The sequence below is a fragment of the Carassius gibelio genome, chromosome B3, assembly GCF_023724105.1.
Source record: "Carassius gibelio isolate Cgi1373 ecotype wild population from Czech Republic chromosome B3, carGib1.2-hapl.c, whole genome shotgun sequence".
Lineage (NCBI taxonomy): Eukaryota > Metazoa > Chordata > Actinopteri > Cypriniformes > Cyprinidae > Carassius > Carassius gibelio.
Genome location: NC_068398.1, coordinates 6,428,498 through 6,447,595, shown reverse-complemented (window position 1 = coordinate 6,447,595; position 19,098 = coordinate 6,428,498). Strand labels below are relative to the sequence as shown.

Sequence of the window (19,098 nt, the reverse complement as noted above, 5' to 3'; positions counted from 1 at the left end):
CGATTATTTCATATTTAATTAAAGCACTAAATAAAAGATGTCACACGTCTTTATACAACATTTTTCAAGTTTAAGTCCACCAAAGTTAATCTACTCTTCTGTCTAATTTGTTTGTCAGGCAAGATGGAGGTTTCGGCGTTATGATAGGTCAGATCACCTGCCAATCAAGCTCACTGTGAACGGTCAGTTACTTTTTAACATGTATTCACACTGAAAACATATCATAACCTTGCACTTCTGTTATATGTGATTAAATAAATCTTCTTTTGATTGAAATATGAACCCTTGTGAAAAAGAAGTGTGCTTAATTGTGTTAAAAGTTGACTTTTGTGTTCTTCAAATCTTAAAAGTATACTTTTTTAAAAGTGCATTTGCAAATAATATCATATAATTTAAATTAAAGGCCACTTAAGTGTACTTAAAGAGATTACTCTTTAATGATAATAGGTCTTAACATACTTAAAAATACTTTATGATAGTTTATGATAACTAATTATTGCTTATACATTTTACATATTTATGATTTTATTGTGTTTTAAAAACACTTATTTTATATATATTTATCAATATACTAAAGCACATGTAAAATAATTTTGTGTTCTCCAAAATAACATTTGTTAAAATATTTTAAATGTATTACTATTTAGTCTATAATATATGCTATGTGCATTAATGCAATTAATAAAAATAAACTTCAATACACTTTCTGCAATATACTTTAATAAAACCTATTGTTGAAATTTTCATCACCAGCTCCTGCGCTATGAATTCTATAAATTAAATTTTCTACATGCTATTTGACATACAGTGTCATTTATGAGTGTACATTATTTATATGTAATAGTACCATAATTTACATCTGTGTACAGAATACTTTCTATATCGACTTTCCTCCAAAAAAGTGACAAGCGAAAAATCTAGCAACTTTCTTGGACAAACCTTATTTAGTCTCCGTTTCTGCTGCACATTAACCGAGAGGCAGCTTAATTGCTCCAGGTAAAAGCTTTAGTATAAGGGAATTTAGTCTTCCAGACATCAATCACATCAAGTCTCTCCTTGAATTGTTTAAACTTTCAATTGATTTATGAGGTCCGGTCTAGTGGCCATTTATCAGGAACACTGTCAATAGCAATATTCATCAACTGATCTATATATATATATATATATATATATATATATATATATATATATATATATATATATATATATATATATATATATATTCTCAGACCTTAAGTTAAAATCATGGATATTGGCCTTAACAATGAAACTTGAATGAGATTACGATGAGATCAATGAGATTACACAAAGAAATGTCCATATGAATCACAGACCGAATGTTAAATATTGCCTTTAAATGCATTCCTTAAAGTAGTAACTCCTTTAGAGCATTTAGTTCCATGGATAAACCAAAGGTAATTACCCCATTGTGGACTCCACAATTTTTTTACATAACTAACAGAAGAATGGGATTCTTGGAAAAAAACAAAAATCAGGCTTAAGCTGTTTTGCTAATAAGAATAAAGCTTTCCTTTTCACATTGTGTCATATACCCCTGATATTTAATGAAAACAAAAGCCCAATTGGTACGGGATTAGTATTACCTGGTGACCTCTATTCATTTGTAATAATTGCGGATATTGTCTGTGATCTTAATCCCGTGGTAATCCTCCATGTCTGTAATTTGAAAAGTAAAAATACACCCTCAAATGACCTACCATATTTCGCCGAACACAGAGGACCTGTGATAATATTAGTCCCATATGAATCTGCATTTCTGTGATTTGGCCAGCTTTTTGCTGTCATATATAGTTTTTTTCAAGGTTTTTGTTTACTGAGTGCCTTTTTATCCACCTTTTTTTTTGTGCAAAAAAGAAAAAAAGAAAAGAAAACGAAAAAAAAGAAGGTGGCTAAGTGTTATGATAGTATCTTGACTGCTGGGTTGTATCACTGTATACCATACTACTATACAATTTGTACTTTCATGAAAAGAAAGTTGAAAACCATCAGAAGAGTGAAAACAAGAATGAATATAGCTGCAATTACAGGGTCAAGCACAGCAGAGGCTAAATGAGGAGCAAAGCATGGCATGAAGCATCAGACCAACTGCAATAAAGAGTTATTAAAGCTGTTTTAGGATGATTGTAGTTGAAAACATACACAGCAGCACCACACTCTATTTAGCATAACACCGCCCGCAATAGGCTATTGGGTGAACTAGAATGTTGTAATGTATTCCTAGTACACAGATTCCACATATTCCACATAGCCACGTATCTCTCTCTAAATTGCTTTCTATATATAGCCTACTCGAAAAAGTGTCTTAAATAAGTCTTAAGTAATAACATCAAAAGTCTGGTTGCTGTTTTAAATCGATGGTATCTTTCCAGAGCCGATAAAAAGAAGACAAGAAAACGCTTTTGATTCATGCTTTATTTGTATGTGTCATATTTATATACTTTCATTTTTAAAATAGTGTTTTCTGGCTTTATTTATGCACTAGGGTCTATGCTGAAATGTCTGCAGATTCATTTGATGCTGCTACATCTGGAATTATTCATTGCATTCCTGGTAAAGAATATATTTTTATTCAGTTTGCAATTTGATATAAAGCATTGGTTGTATTCATTTTATATTATACAACAATGTAGATTCATTACTGTATTGAAATCAGTCATTACATTGTCCATTAATTTCTGTTATTGTATATTTAAGGGCCATCCGCTGATCCTAAGGCAAAACATCAGTCTTCAGAATCCCATCCATCTGATTCCCAAGTTATAGAGGCCACTCCAACCGAGGATTGCATACTGGATTGCACTCCTTGCACTGAGTGTGTCATATGATGAGGTGATTGATGATTTTGCAGCCAAGAAGTCACGCAAAGTAAAGATCTAAGCAATCTGTACCCTTGAACAGCCAAAGCAACATTTCTCAGTTTTAAAGTGCTAAAAGTTTTATTTACCAGATTGGAAGCACAATTAACATGTTTTCTTACATACATAAAAATAGTTAATATAACTTCCAGATTGGAAGTTATATTAACTACCCGTTTCAATACAGGGCTTTCGGTATGGTGCATGTGTGTACCGAATGACCGAATGCAATTTTTTGTATGTGGAACGTAGGTACGTTTTCGTGTTTCCAAACAAACATATTAAGTGGTGGAAGTCTCTGCATTCAGCGCAAATCCCGCCCTGCAGCTGATTTTAAGGCCTGTGACACACTGGCTGCTTGGCGTTTCTGCTGCTTGTCAGTTGCGTGATGGCTGCTTCGAGTTTTCTGTGTCTTTACACACCAGAATCATGCCTGACGCGGCACTGGCGCGCTGCTGATACTGTAGGTGACATAAGGCATTTCTCAATGTCAATGATACTTCCTTGGCAGGACTGATCCTTCCAAGTCACTTCCTTCAGAGGCTAGGTGAGACTCCTCTTTCGCATTCGGAGAACACGTAAATGGAACAGGATATCAAGTGCACGTAATTGCGTCATTACGTCAGTGAAAAGGTCCGTTTGAATAACGCTGTGAATGGTATCATTAAATTACTTTAGACAACTTAACTAGTTATTTATAAAAGAAATGCCGATGACGCAAACAATTGTTAAATGACAGGTCCGGTTCAGTTAACCATTTGTATTTGTATAATTTACAATATCAATACAGTAGTAATTTGTACTAATTTAAACGTCAAACTTTACTTATATTTACTACAGTTATAACAAATGTTTGGTAACGTAAATAAAAACCGTTAACGCTCCGACTATGCTAACGTTCAACATTTTTTAATTTTTTAACTAACGTTAGATAGCAAAGCTGTGCGCATGGGATTGTGGGTGATTTGAGAGCGCGAAGAGCGCGAAGGATACACATATGCATCCTTTCCTGTGTATGGGATATTCTTCGAATGAAGGACTCCTCGACATTGGAACAGTCCTTCGACGGATGTCGATGACATAGCATCAGTGTTGGGGAGTAACTAGTTACATGTAACAGCGTTACGTAATTTAATTACAAAATTAATGTAACTGTAATTAGTTACAGTTACTAAGAAAAAATGAGTAATTAAATTACAGTTACTTATGAATTTTTTAACGATTACAAAGGGGATTACATTTGAATATTTACACACATCCACATACAGATTTAACTGATTTCTTTCCCAAATTGCACTGACTATTCTAAGACATACGCCCTAATAATTTCCGGGATGCGGAAATACAGTCTGGTTCGTAGAATCCAGTCAGAAAAATGGAATGCCTAACGCGGACGGAATATGCCACATTTTGGATGACTAAATCAAAAGTAGGTCAGTACGCTTGAATCAAAACATGACATGGACTGGTGTCTGTGAATATCAAGCCCCCAAAATGCAATATATGACTCCTGCACGTTCTGCATTGTCAGTTGAAATCAGGCGCGGACTGGACACCGGGAGAACCGGGACAATTCCCGGTGGCCTGCCAGCTTCCTCAGTCTTCCTCAACTTGTCCCAATATTTTTATATCATTATTGTATAATTGCCTGCCGAATGTACTAAAGCGATCATTTGCTAATCCGCCATTTGATAATTAAATCTCTAATAAATCTGTTAGTCGTGACTCGCGCGCTCTCCGCGCCTCCGCCAAACGGTTTGGATCAGACTCCAAGTAATCAATGCGAAAGAGAGAGAAAAGAGTGGACTGTGGAAGCGCACAGCTGGAACAGAGAAGCAGAACTACTGTTCAGGGTTTCAGGTCAGTTTAATCTGTAAAGATGCTTTTTTGACACAACCCTTGCGAAAATTAACATTTTATTATTTTACTATAAATCCAGTGAAAATGGTTACTATTGTTTAACTGTGGTAACCAAAAATGTAAAATTATTTTACAAATTTATTTATTTAAAAATAAATACGAATCCATTAGCAAAACAAAAAACCATACAAGGTTATTGTACTTTTATATAGGCTAATAAAAGCATGGTACATTTTTGTAAGGGAAAAACATGACTCGTGTACAGTATTAGGATTTTTCTATAAATATATTGTAGTATTGTAGAGTATTGTATTGTAAAGTACAGTTTTGTTCAATCTTGAGTATTAAGATGGATAACGGGGCAAAATAATGAGACTGAAGAGAAAAATGGAAGTGAAGGTGCCGTTCAGGAGAGAACTTTTAATTATTTGACATGTCCCCATATTAAAGATTTAAACCTTTTTTATGTCAGGTACATACAAAAAAATAGTATTGTCCATGAATTTGTTTGTATGAGTTTGAATTTTCCATTCTGATTTTTTTTCCCAGTTTGCCCCTCCTGTAAATTAATGGCAAAGACATGCAGTTTCATTTACTACACATAGGCCTACTGAAGCTCGCAGTGTTTTCAACCTCTGCCGTCTCAATATATGAGTACACGATCACATACACATAATTTCTAGAACTGCTCTGTCACTTCATGCATTTTACTTATTTTGAGAAAACTATCATCATATCATATATAAAGAGACAGCAGTTTAAAAAAAAAACACCAATGTTTCAGGAGTTTATTAAACAGCATATGACACATGCTTATTAGATAACTGTATTTGAGTTGATATATATGCTTTTATTTATTATAATGTTCACAAATTTAGAAAAGTAATCAAAAAGTACTCAAAAGTAATTAGTTACATTACTTTAATAAAGTAATTGAAAAAGTTACACTACTATTACATTTTAAACAGGGTAACTTGTAATCTGTAACCTATTACATTTCCAAAGTAACCTTCCCAACACTGCGTAGCATCCTCAAAATACTGGCTTCCGAGGATCCTTCCTTGACATTGAGAAACACCTATAGAGGGAGGCCGCCGGGGCGCCGACAGACCAGGATATTTTCTTCACGACAACAATATATATACTTTTCAATATATGCCTTTTCAAAAGTGTCAAGTGTCAAGAGTGTGAACATCAATACAACTATGAAAAAAATGATTGTAATTCAAACGCAGCTCCGTCGGCATTTAAACAGACCTTTGCTCTTAATTCCGATCGGTCCAACGCAATAACAAAATCTGAGCAGGTCTAAAAACTGAAACTGTTGATGCTGGAAAAGTGATATATATTTTTTTAAATATGAGCAGGCGTACAAGCTGGGATTGGTAATGTTGCACTGTAATAATAGTTATTTATTTATATTTTTCATTATGTTTTATTATATGATATTAATTTGAGACTGAGTATTTTATTTAGTGGAGAACTTTGCAGCAGTATTTTATTTCTTAGTCTTTTTTTATTTTATTAAAAAGTATTAAAAAATGTGTAAACAAATTGTAAAAAAAATATATATAAATATATATATATAATATATTTGTATTTTATTTTATTTAGTTTATGTATCTTTTATTTTTATAATATTTTAATTATTTGTGTTTCAAGTGTATATATTTAGTTTAATTTCTTAAACACACTTGCACTTTCACTTGCAATATTTTATAATACTTTTTGCAAACTTATTTAAATCTGAATAAATATTTTTCCACATGTATTACATGTTGAATATGTTACAGGTAATAAAAATGTGTACACTTACACATTAAATTGTCTTTTTTGTGCTTTCATCTCACTGTTTTTACACCAGTAGGCTTAGTTTTTTCCATCCATCCATCCATCCATCATCTTCCGCTTATCCGGGGCCGGGTCGGGGGGGCAACAGTCTAAGCAGAGACGCCCAGACTTCCCTCTCCCTAGCCACTTCCTCCAGCTCTTCCGGGTGGACCCCGAGGCGTTCCCAGGCCAGCCGGGAGACATAGTCCCTCCAGCGTGTCCTAGGTCTTCCCCGGGGCCTCCTCCCGGTGAGACGTGCCTGGAACACCTCCCTGGGAAGGCGTCCAGGAGGCATCCGAAATAGATGCCCGAGCCACCTCAGCTGGCTCCTCTCGATGTGGAGGAGCAACGGCTCTACTCTGAGCTCCTCCCGAGTGACCGAGCTTCTCACCCTATCTCTAAGGGAGCGCCCAGCCACCCGACGGAGAAAGCTCATTTCGGCCGCCTGTATCCGGGATCTTGTCCTTTCGGTCATGACCCACAGCTCATGACCATAGGTGAGAGTAGGAACGTAGATTGACCGGTAAATCGAGAGCTTTGCCTTACAGCTCAGCTCCTTCTTCACCACGACAGACCGGTACAGCGACCGCATTACTGCAGAAGCTGCACCGATCCGTCTGTCAATCTCACGTTCCATCCTTCCCTCACTCGTGAACAAGACTCCAAGATACCTGAACTCCTCCACTTGAGGCAGGAACTCTCCACCAACCTGAAGTGGGCAATCCACCCTTTTCCGACTGAGAACCATGGCCTCGGACTTGGAGGTGCTGATTCTCATCCCAGCCGATTCACACTCGGCTGCAAACCGTCCCAATGCACACTGAAGGTCCTGGTCTGAGGATGCCAACACGACAACATCATCCGCAAAAAGCAGCGACGAAATCGTATGGTCCCCAAACCGGACACTCTCCGGCCCTTGGCTGCGCCTAGAAATTCTGTCCATAAAAATTATGAACAGAACCGGTGACAAAGGGCAGCCCTGCCGGAGTCCAACATGCACCGGGAACAGGTCTGACTTACTGCCGGCAATGCGAACCAAGCTCTTGCTCCGGTCGTACAGGGACCGAACAGCTCTAAGTAGGGAGCCGCCGACCCCATACTCCCGGAGCACCCTCCACAGGATGTCGCGAGGAACACGGTCGAATGCCTTCTCCAAGTCCACAAAACACATGTGGACTGGTTGGGCAAACTCCCATGAACCCTCCAGCACCCTGGAAAGGGTATAGAGCTGGTCCAGTGTTCCACGACCGGGACGAAAACCACACTGTTCCTCCTGGATCCGAGGTTCCACTATCGGCCGAATTCTCCTCTCCAGTACCCTGGCATAGACTTTTCCAGGGAGGCTGAGAAGTGTGATCCCCCTATAGTTGGAACACACTCTCCGGTCCCCCTTCTTGAAAAGAGGGACCACCACCCCGGTCTGCCAGTCCAGAGGTACTGTCCCCAACCGCCATGCGATGTTGCAGAGGCGTGCCAGCCAAGACAGCCCCACAACATCCAGAGACTTGAGGTACTCGGGGCGGATCTCGTCCACCCCCGGTGCCTTGCCACCGAGGAGCTTTTTAACTACCTCGATGACTTCAGCCCGGGTGATGGACGAGTGCCCCCCCGAGTCCCCAGCCACTGCTTCCTCAACGGAACACAAGTCGGTGGGATTGAGAAGATCCTCGAAGTATTCCTTCCACCGCCCGACGATATCCCCAGTTGAGGTCAACAGGTGCCCATCTCTACTGTAAACAGTGTTGGTAGGGCACTGCTTCCCCCTCCTGAGGCGTCGAACAGTTTGCCAGAATCTCTTCGAGGCCAACCGATAGTCCTTCTCCATGGCCTCACCGAACTCCTCCCAGGCCCGAGTTTTTGCCTCCACGACTACCCGGGCTGCAGTCCGCTTGGCCTGCCGGTACCTGTCAGCTGCCTCCGGAGTCCCACAAGCCATCCAGGCCCGATAGGACTCCTTCTTCAGCTTGACAGCATCCCTTACTTCCGATGTCCACCACCGGGTTCGGGGATTGCCGCCTCGACAGGCACCGGAGACCTTACGGCCACAGCTCCGAGCAGCCGCAGCGACAATGGAGGTGGAGAACATGGTCCACTCAGACTCAATATCTCCAGACTCCCTCGGGATCCGGTCGAAGCTCTGCCGGAGGTGGGAGTTGAAGATCTCTCTGACAGGGGGCTCGGCCAAACGTTCCCAACAGACCCTCACAGTACGTTTGGGTCTGCCGAGTCTGTCCAGCTTCCTCCCCCGCCATCGGATCCAACTCACCACCAGGTGGTGATCAGTTGACAGCTCCGCCCCTCTCTTCACCCGAGTGTAGTTTTTTATTTTTTTATTTTTTTATCTCGCCGCCTCACGCGAGTGAGTGAGTGTACTCCCTCGGGGCTTGTGTCAGCACTGGTCAATGCACTGATTTCTATAAAGTGAAGCATCAACTTCAACTTTTCCCATTTAGCCATCATGTCGCTAGCTCCGCCCTTGCGCCATAGCTCATGGACAGAAGAGAAGATGAGTTGTTTTGGGGGAGATTCATGTTTTTGGTAAAGGATTACTAGAGCACATGAGTTAAAAAAATAATAATAATGAAGTGCATGGATAAATTATTTATAATAAACACTACAGTATTCCATTAAAAAAATAAGACTTTTCAATTTTTATTTCATGGTGAATTTAAGCGGCTCATGTTGTTATGAAAATAAAAGTTTTTTAGCACTAGATTACATGGAGGATCATCTCTTGAAGATCTTCTCCTGCAGACATGACACTCCTGAGTTTTCTTAGTTCTCCAAAACTGTTGAATACACTCTTTACAGAAACTTTGACTACATGATAAAAGAACAGGATCCTTAAAGATTTCACAGCACACGTTACAAGAAAAATCATCTGCAGATAGTGAATCCATTTTCACTCTTTCAGCTCCAGCAGTCGAAAATGTTTTTTCACTTTCTGAATAATCGTTTAAAATATGGAAAGCGAGAAATACAAAGATATGCAGTCTTTTTATTTAAAGTGGTTCTCTCATTTCTTTACTGATCGCTGATTCTTTTTTTTTTTCTTTTTTTTGAGATATTGAGGAGATCAAAACAGAAATAGACAGAAGGAGTGACAGAGTTTGAATGTTTTGAGGGTGGAGCTCATTTTGAGGGGGGGCTGTTCAACCGTTTAAATCGTGACGTTGTTTCACCTTTTAACCTTCATCATGAGTGAATTACGGTCATTCGTAGACGTTTGGATTAACGTTAAATTAGGTGTTGATTTTGAAAAAAGAGAATCAACATTGATAATGCAATGTTGTTTCACCGTCGTACAATTCAACATGGGGGAATACACAAATGTACGTTCAATTAGAGCCCAGTGTGAATACATATGGATGTTTATTAAACTACGCTACAGGGGAACATGCAACATCTGACTAGACACAAACATACACACATTAAACATAGATGCCAACGCAAGAAAGGGAGAGAGAAAAAGAAAAAGAGAGCGCTCGAACGCAAGAAAGTGGAGAGTCAAGGTAGTATTTACTCATAAACTAAATCACAACCTGTAAAGAACCATCAAAGAATCTCATCACCTTAATTAAAAGGGGTCAAAGCCTAGAAGCGCATCTAAATAGTTAACAAGCGGTTACTTGCATTGGTTCTGGAGTTGCTGAGTAAAGTGTCCCAGTGCATGTATAATAATAAACCTTCTTCATTTCATCCATCATCCGTCATTTCACTGCTCCGAAGTGAATCAACAAAGTTGCTGAAAACTGCCAGAAGATCGGACTCCTCCCGGAAAGGTGTGGGAGAGGTTTTATCTGGTTTCCCAGTAACACCCCTTTTGGTTGGGTTGACCAGTAACAAGGCATATAGTTTCAGTGGGAAAGTGTTTCTTTGTCCCGGTGACACCTCATTTACATATTTTATGACTGATGTGATTACAAATAGTATGATGCATTTTAGGATCACATAGATTACATAATTGTTTGAGGAATAAAAAGCAGATCATTTTGATACAAAGGAAGAAACATGTAGAAGATCTTAAAGCAGAGATACACTCATATATCTGAATATAAGCATTGAGAGTCTAACTAATACAAATAAAGACTTGTATGCTACTACAGTAGTGAAACATACAAAAAAAAAATACATGCATACACCAGATACATTTGTAACTGATTAATAATAGTCTAAATTAATAAAAGTGTGTGTGTGTTCTGTATTGTGAGAATGTGAGTTGGCTGGTCAGCCAGGCCCATTTGGTGTGTGGCATCGAGGGCTATCTAGTTATCTCAGAATGTGTTTGAAGTCGAATTGTGAGACCCGAGAGTTGGTCTGTTCAGTATCTTCCAGATAATGAGGGTAAACATTGCCATTAAGCACTCATATAAATGTATACCATGGGCCCAGATTCTGTAATTTATATGCAAATGTCAAAAGGCTAAAGGAATCCCTATAACATAAAGCCGAAATAATCATACATGATCCTAAGCAGATGCTACACATAAATAGGTCATTTTGAGTAGAAAATTAACTCCAGATATCACAAAACAGTAAGTTACTAAACCTAACGACAAAATAAACCATAAAACAGTGAAAAGTGAACATTTTAACCTTTTAAATGATTAATGCACCAGTGCAAGATGGGAAAAACTAGATTAAAACTTTGATATTTACTTAAAGAATCCACATAAACAATTCCAAGTAAAATATGCTTATAATTTCAAACTTTAATTTCTACAAGCTTAAATTAATTAGTAATATAGAATTTACTTTATTTTTTTAATTCTTGCCTGAACTTGCCTTGAAATTATTTAGTGTAGAAATTAATGTTTTTGTGTAGTATTTACTTCACCACAAAATAATTTTTTATCAGTGTCAGAGAGTAATTGACTCCGTCTAGAGCTTTAAGCAGGTGCACTTTTTTTTACAGTGAATGAAAACTTTTGAAGCGTATATATGCCGTATGATTATGTGATTAAAATCATACTTAAAAGATTTTACTGAGGTGGGGATTATTGTGAGCAAACATAAATTTACATTTAATCTGAACACACTTTATATATGTAATCTGATATCTTTTTTTTCTGAACTGAACTCTGAACTGCTACGTGAATTTATGCATGAACATTCACCAAACATATAATGTGTGAATTCTGGGTCTGGTCCTAATGATTTATAAAAAAAAACAAAAAAAAAAAAAAATTGGTAATGTACATTCTAAAGACGGTACATTCTAAAGTAACGATCGCCTAAAAAAACTCACACTTACCTCAGCTAGAATATTTTAAACTCACGTGCGAAAGGGTTAAACTAATGCTGCTGAAATGGAGATCAAGGGGACTATGAAGGTGTGGCTCCAGCTGGCAGATCAAAAGGTGGACTTCGGGAGGCAGACACACTCTGTGAGTTTAAAGTCCCATCTTTTTAGCCTTGCATACACATGACACACTATCACATTTTTATGGCTGATCCAGTGGGTATCCAGACCAAATGGTAGACCTGCACCCAGGAATGAGTAAAAGCACCAAATCCGCACAAAAGTTGGAAGCAAACTTGAGTTTGATTAAAACGACCCAAACAAGACAGGTATGAATTCAACCTTTTTTTTGGAAGTCACCATTATAGCAATCATTGTTTGTTTTAGTTGGATAACTTTTTATTTATATTTGTCAAATTTTTTTGTAAAATAAGCAATGTTTTGAAGATCCTAATAAAATGATCTTCTATAAGACTAGAGTGTGTCAGGTGATCAGATTATCGGCACGGGGAAAGGTGTTAAGAGTTTAACTTTTTTTCAGCTGTCAAAGATTCTAGATCCTCACCACCAGTGAAGGCAGGTTGATCCAGACATACAGGTGTAATGTTTACTAATTGGACTGTAAGATTCGCAGAAAGGAAAATGCAGAAATCCAGAAGAATGGCAAGACAGTGTCAGTGAAGGTGGTTGTGAATGTGTGTAGATGTGTGTTAGTTACAGGATCAGAGAAGGACACTGTTCCTCTCTCATAGTCCAGATCCACTCTCACACGCTCAAGATCCTGTTCAACAGGAAAACCAAACAGTGTAGTTAGTCCGTACTGCACACCCCAGACTTCGGTGGTATAGAAATCACATCCCTTCCTTTGGTTTGATGCTGTAGTTACACCAAGACTCCACTTAAAACATGCTTTAACCTCCACATCCCAGCAGTGTGTTCCTGATTTAAAACCCTCTGAGCCCAGAACACACGGATAATGGTCAAATCTCTCTGGATTATTAGGAAGCAATTGTTTGTTCTTGCAGTTTCTCATACTGGTCAGATCATCAGACAGGACGAGCCACTGATTTGCAGTGTTTGGATCCAGAATCACAGGCGCTGATGAAACACAATCAACAGCAGCTGCTTTTATTCTGATGTTCATATAATGATCAAGAGTGAACCCAAGATTATTATGAATTATGAATACTTGTCCTAATGATCAAACACATCATACATTTTCCTCTGATCACAGTCAATGTTACAGTAAGTATGTGATGTGTAGAAATCTGCTGTAGCACTGTAACTGTAAAGATCATGTTCTTCTCTTGTTTACAGCTCATTTTGGTGCCATAGCTCATCTGTTTATTCACACATAAAGCTAAAATATGGAAATATTAATGTGTCAATTCTAGTGTGTATGTGTAAGAACACAGATTCTTCAGACTCACTGTTTTGGGTGATGTCCTGCATCTTCTTCCAGACTCTGAAGGGCAGGTTTCCCAAGTATCGTGGCACATGAATCAAGGCTCCAGAAGGTGTCTGTGGATCCGGCTCTGATGATATTTGGACTCTGGAAGAACATTCAGGATCAGAACTGCAGTGACTTTGGCGCAGAGAGACCAGAGATCACTCACCTTTCCATTGAGACTGGAAACTCCTACAGAACCAACACACAATTTATCAGCAACAACTCAATCAATCAATCAATCCATGATCTGAAATAAGACCTTTAGAAAGCAGACATCATTGGCTTCCATCACCTCATCTGTCTTTTTGACTGTCTGTGAAAGAGCTGAGATGTGTCTGTTGATCTCCTCCAGCTTCTCCTTCATCATCTGCTTCTTCTGCTCCTCTTCCTCCCTCAGTGCAGTGATTGTAGCTTCTTCTTCATCTCTGAGAAACTGATGAAGCTTTTCAAACTGCTGTTTAATCTGATGCTCTGTGTGCTCAGCTTGAGACTGAAATCAATCATATTCACTTCAGTCATATTCTAGAACTGACCTATTCAACTGGCAGCCCATGGACCAAATTCTATAGTTATAGCAACAGATACTCCAAAATGAAAATTAGCATTCTCTCACCCTAGGCACGTCCAAGATATAGGTGACTTTTTTTCTTCTTCAGTAGAACAGTAAAGAGGGTTTTTATCTGAAACTGTTGTTCTTGGTGAGTCATAAAATACAAGTCATTGGCTGCCTATTTTTGAGAATTAATAAAAGCAAATCAAGGACCACAAATTAAATACCAGTGGCTCCTGACAATAGAGATCTTATGAAGTGAAATGACTGGTCTGTGCAAGTAACTGAATGTTATTTACAATATTATAAACAAGTATTTTTATTTTATTTTTTTACCATTATTACTACCTGTAATCCAAACCCATCATCTTGGCTGGCCTGAGGGTGAGTAAATTAACAGCAAATTAAAATTTTGGGGTGACCTATCCCTTTAAATGAAAGATTGCTAAAGAAACACTTAAAGGAAAATTAGATTATATTACCAGTACAGTATAACCAGTTGATGGCTGCAGCAACACATTTTTACTCCCAACTCATCACATATTGATGCTTGCTCAGGACCCTTTGGCATCACTTTTTAATGCACCCCTTTAGCGGAATATTTCGACATGCTGGGTCCTCGATTGCTTTAAATAAGAAACCTTTATATATACAGATGCGAAAGGCATTGAGAATTTTACCAAATGATTATATTGGTCTAAATGACTCGACTCCACCCAACTACTGTTATAAGCATGAGCCCCGTCAGACTGGTCGTGGCGGAGGTGTTGCAACAATATATAGTGATATTCTGAATGTTACCCAGAAAACAGGATACAGGTTTAACTCATTTGAAATACTTCTGCTTAATGTTACACTGTCAGATATGCAAAAGAAATCTAATGTATCTCTTGCTCTGGCTACTGTGTTTAGAGCACCAGGGCCGTATGCAGAATTCCTCTCAGACCTTCTGGTTACAGTTGATAAAGCGCTAATCATGGGAGATTTTAATATTCACGTTGATCATTGACGACCTGGGTATTCATTGGGCTTTTTTCCAGTAGACGTCGGATGACTCCGCCCCCCGTAACCTGGTTGCATCCGTGACACCTGTGCCCATGTTCCATTTGTAACAATAATAACTCTTTTTGCTGGTCAAAAGTTAAAGCAGACTGTGTAGTCAAACTTTTTACATGCTGGTCACTTTCACTCATTTCAGCTGTCAGAACTTTCTTATCAACCAGTTTATTCCTCAGCTCAGTTTTAATACTACTTTCTTTTATTCTCTTATCGCTAAGTTTTACTTCATAATATTCAGCGATTTTCAAAAGTTGTTCTTTTGTACACTTATTTAACAACACGTACGACGGCGATTCAACAAACTGGTCAATATCAGCCATAAGCAAATAAACCACAGACTGAAAGTATTCAAATGTGCAATCAAATACTTGGAAATTAGCCCACTATCTAACTCCCAAAAATCTACCTACTTAACTAAAACCTAAATCTTCATGTGGATACTGGCGGGGGGAAATTAAGCACACAAGCCCAGTGGGTGGAACTGCAACTGGTTAAACCAGCGACAATTCTCAACACCATGGAAATGCTCCCGAGACAACCGCTACTACCCGCGTTCACCACAACTCTACAAAAAATAACAAAACCCGATATGTTTCAAAGGAAACACACCGCTAAACCTACCAGGGATAAATTCCAAGTCAAAACAAACACTATTGCACAAAAGAAACTTACCAGTCGGAGGATTCAAACAACGACCAAACAACTAGCTACACCAAACGCTTTCAGATGTCCCAAAGCAGCTATCATGACGTAATTATTCAAATTGGGATCCCCCAAACGTCACGACCAAATAATTTCCAATCCCCTTTAAAGGAATAGAAAACAACAAAACAATCCAAATAATCAAACATATTCAACTAAGGCATAGAATTAGCCTAAGAACGGACGAGCCCCCCACTCATCATTTTAATCATACACTAGATTAAATTATATCTCATGGAACTGATCTTACTGCTAGAGATATTGTATCTCAAAGTGATGATATTACAGACCATTTCCTTGTATCGTGCATGCTGTGTATAACTGATATTAACTATATGTCGCAGCGTTACCGTCTGGGCAGAACTATTGTTCCAGCCACCAAAGACAGATTTGCAAATAACCTGCCTGATCTATCTCAACTGCTATTTGTTCCCAAAAATACACATGAATTAGACAAAATTACTGACAACATGGGCACTATTTTCTCTAATACATTAGAAGCTGTTGCCCCAATCAAATTGAAAAAAGTTAGAGAAAAACGTACTGTGCCATGGTATAACAGTAATACTCACTCTCTCAAGAAAAAGAAATTCATAGTCTTAAACGCAAATGGAGAAAAACTAACTTGGAAGTTTTTAGAATTGCATGGAAAAACAGTATGTCCAGCTATAGACAGGCTCTAAAAACTGCTGGGGCAGAGCATATTCACAAACTCATAGAAAATAACCAAAACAATCCAAGGTTTTTATTTAGCACAGTGGCTAAATTAACAATTTACCAGACGCCACCTGATTCAAATATTCCATCAACTTTTAATAGTAATGACTTTATTAATTTCTTCACTAATAAAATAGATAACATTAGACATACAATAGCGAATGTAGATTCTACAGCGTTTAACACTTCAGTTTCATTCATCGCACCCAAAGATAAACTGCAGTGCTTTACAAATATAGGACAGGAAGAGCTAAATAAACTTATCACTGCATCTAAACCAACAACATGTTTATTAGATCCTGTACCCACTAAATTACTGAAAGAGCTGTTACCTGTAGCCGAAAAACCGCTTCTCAATATTATTAACTCATCGTTATCTTTAGGTTACGTCCCAAAACCATTCAAGCTGGTGGTTATTAAGCCTCTTATTAAGAAACCAAAACTAGATCCTAGTGAACTGGCAAATTATAGGCCTATTTCAAATCCTCAGTTTATGTCTAAAATTTTAGAAAAAGTTGTGTCTGCTCAATTGAGCACCTTCCTGCAAAAAAAAAAAAAAAGATCTGTATGAAGAATTTCAGGTTTCAGGCCCCACTATAGCACAGAAACTGCACTTGTTAAAATTACAAATGACCTGCTTCTTTGGAACGTGACATTTTGGAACGTGACATTTTGTTTAGGATTCTCTGATGAATAGAAAGCTAAAGAAAACATACTGATAGTAAATTAACATATTGAAAGGATTTCTAAAGGACTATGTGACACTGAAGACTGGTGTAAAGGTTGATGAATATACACACATACACACACACACACACACACACACACTACATACATTTTATCTTTATATCCAAATAAAAATAGACTATAGATATTCAGTATATGACCAAAGTTACTAGTAACTAACTACTTGAGTAGGTTTTTTTTTTTTTTTTTAATCTGATACTTTTTTACTCTTACTCAAGTAGCTATTCAGACTATTACTTTAACTTTTACTTTAAATCTTGAGCAAATATTTCTATAAGTACTTTTACTTTTACTTGAATACAGTTTTTGGGTACTCTAGCTACCTCTGGTGGTCAATAAGGGAACATGCAACTGCGTCAGAAAACCTAGTTCAGCAGTTCTAATCAAATTTGCAAAAATGTCAAAAGAATTGATTCTCACCTTTATGTATTGAATTGTTTTCTCAAACTCTCCTTTAATTTTTGCTTTGTGTTTAGGTTTCTCTTGAAAGAACTTCAGTGCTGTATAGAGCTTCTCCTGGAATTAAAATGATTGAATGTATATGAGCAAAATGATGCAGAGAAATTGTTATATATTTATGATATACAACTTTTATAAGTTTTTATCCTCATATTTAAATCTGTCTTACCTTGTATGATGAAACAATTTCACTGATGGGTCTAAATGTGTGATTGTTGTGTGTCGGTGAATCCCTGCACACTAAACACACAGGATGTGTGTCCTCCAGACAGAAGAGTTTGAGTTTCTCTCCGTGTAAACTGCAGATCTCCTCAGATCCTGATGAAATCCTCTCATTCCTCTCCTTCAGGAGCAGATCACACAATTCTTTTAACAAAAGATTACATATAGGATCATGACTTGCCAGTTTTTTGCAGAGAGGACACTCCCGAGTTTCCTCGATTCTCCAGAAATGTTGAAGACAGTCTTTACAGAAACTGTGTCCACATGATAAAACTTCAGGATCCTTGAAGATTTCATAACACACGGGACAAGAAAAATCAGCTTCAGAGATCGAATCCATTTTCACTGTTTGAGCTCCAGCAATCCAGAATTTTACTTTCACTTTCTGAATGATGTTGCAAAATTTTGTTACCACAAGAATCCAAGAATCACAAAGAATTGGTCACTGCTGACCTCAGTAAGGTTGCAGCCAGGGCCACTTATGCTTTTAGGGGCACACTTTTAAAATTTATTTTAACCTATTAAGCTTCTATTTAACCTATTTTACCTTCTGTATTATTCATTCTGTCATTTCTGTCATTCTGTCATAAGCTAACAATTTCAACTAAAATGTTTCATCGTGTTTACACACACCAGCCACAATAACACTGTAACACTGATATAGGTTTATGTTTTATTTATTTTTTTCCTTTTGATTCTATATATTTCCAAATGTGTTAACTATATCATGAAATATCTTTATTCTCAAATAGGTTTAAGTAAATGAGCACTGTAGCTTTATAGTGTAGCTAATCTATATGTCTTTTTTACTTAAGTACCAGATATGGGTGTCATGCCATAAAATATTTTTTTATATGACTGACTTTGTTATTTTATGTGAATTTAATAAAAACATTGTAAGTTATTAATTATAAGACTTCAATTTTACAGAAGAAGAGCAAATAACATTAACATTATCAAAAAATATTCTTCTTTGTTCTTTGAGAGTTCAAGCACTCATATAAACTCCCATTAAAAACACTGAAGCTGTTTACATTGTGAAGTGAATTTCTTACATTCATTTGCATGACCAGCCAGCGAACACAGATTTGAATTTTGCAAATATAGCTTACAGGAAAAACTGCATTGTACCCAGATTGTTTGGTGAAATTTAGAGGGGGGCCAAACTTGTTGACATGGGGGCACAGTCAGCAGAGGTTCGTGCTGCAGAGCCAGGCGAAAGTATAAACAAGGCTTAAAGTCTGGTAAACCGTCTATAGAAGTTGGCAAAACCAAGGAACCGTTGTAACTCTTTGATGGTGGTAGGAGTGGGCCAATCTCTGACGGCATTTACCTTCCCCTCGTCCATCCCGATGCCACTTCTGCTGATGTTGTATCCAAGGAA

At 37.8% G+C, this 19,098-nt stretch overlaps 1 protein-coding gene across 2 annotated transcripts; it reads right to left on the bottom strand.

The window, feature by feature from the left end:
- Positions 1-12,247: 12,247 nt before the first annotated feature.
- LOC127952557 (E3 ubiquitin-protein ligase TRIM35) lies at positions 12,248-18,073 on the bottom strand. Of its 2 annotated transcripts, none has more exons than XM_052551176.1 (6): positions 17,662-18,073; positions 17,454-17,549; positions 13,518-13,748; positions 13,425-13,447; positions 13,239-13,360; positions 12,248-12,906 (listed from the first exon to the last, which is right to left on the bottom strand). In XM_052551176.1, exons 1-6 carry the CDS (start codon positions 18,052-18,054, stop codon positions 12,419-12,421), a joined length of 1,353 nt encoding a protein of 450 aa, XP_052407136.1. In that variant the 5' UTR covers positions 18,055-18,073; the 3' UTR covers positions 12,248-12,418. The 2 variants fall into 2 exon arrangements, with proteins under 2 accessions (XP_052407136.1, XP_052407137.1); XM_052551177.1 differs by having other exon boundaries at positions 13,551-13,748.
- Between the last annotated feature and the right edge of the window lie 1,025 nt (positions 18,074-19,098).

What these genes read in the sequence shown, in the direction of transcription:
- LOC127952557 (XM_052551176.1), bottom strand. Translation starts at nt 18,054, where the DNA reads ATGGATTCGATCTCTGAAGCTGATTTTTCTTGTCCCGTGTGTTATGAA. An exon ending in AAATTGTTTCATCATACAAG is followed by an intron (nt 17,550 to 17,661) that starts GTAAGACAGATT and finishes TTTTAATTCCAG; the next exon opens with GAGAAGCTCTATACAGCACT. An exon ending in AAACAATTCAATACATAAAG is followed by an intron (nt 13,749 to 17,453) that starts GTGAGAATCAAT and finishes GATTGATTTCAG; the next exon opens with TCTCAAGCTGAGCACACAGA.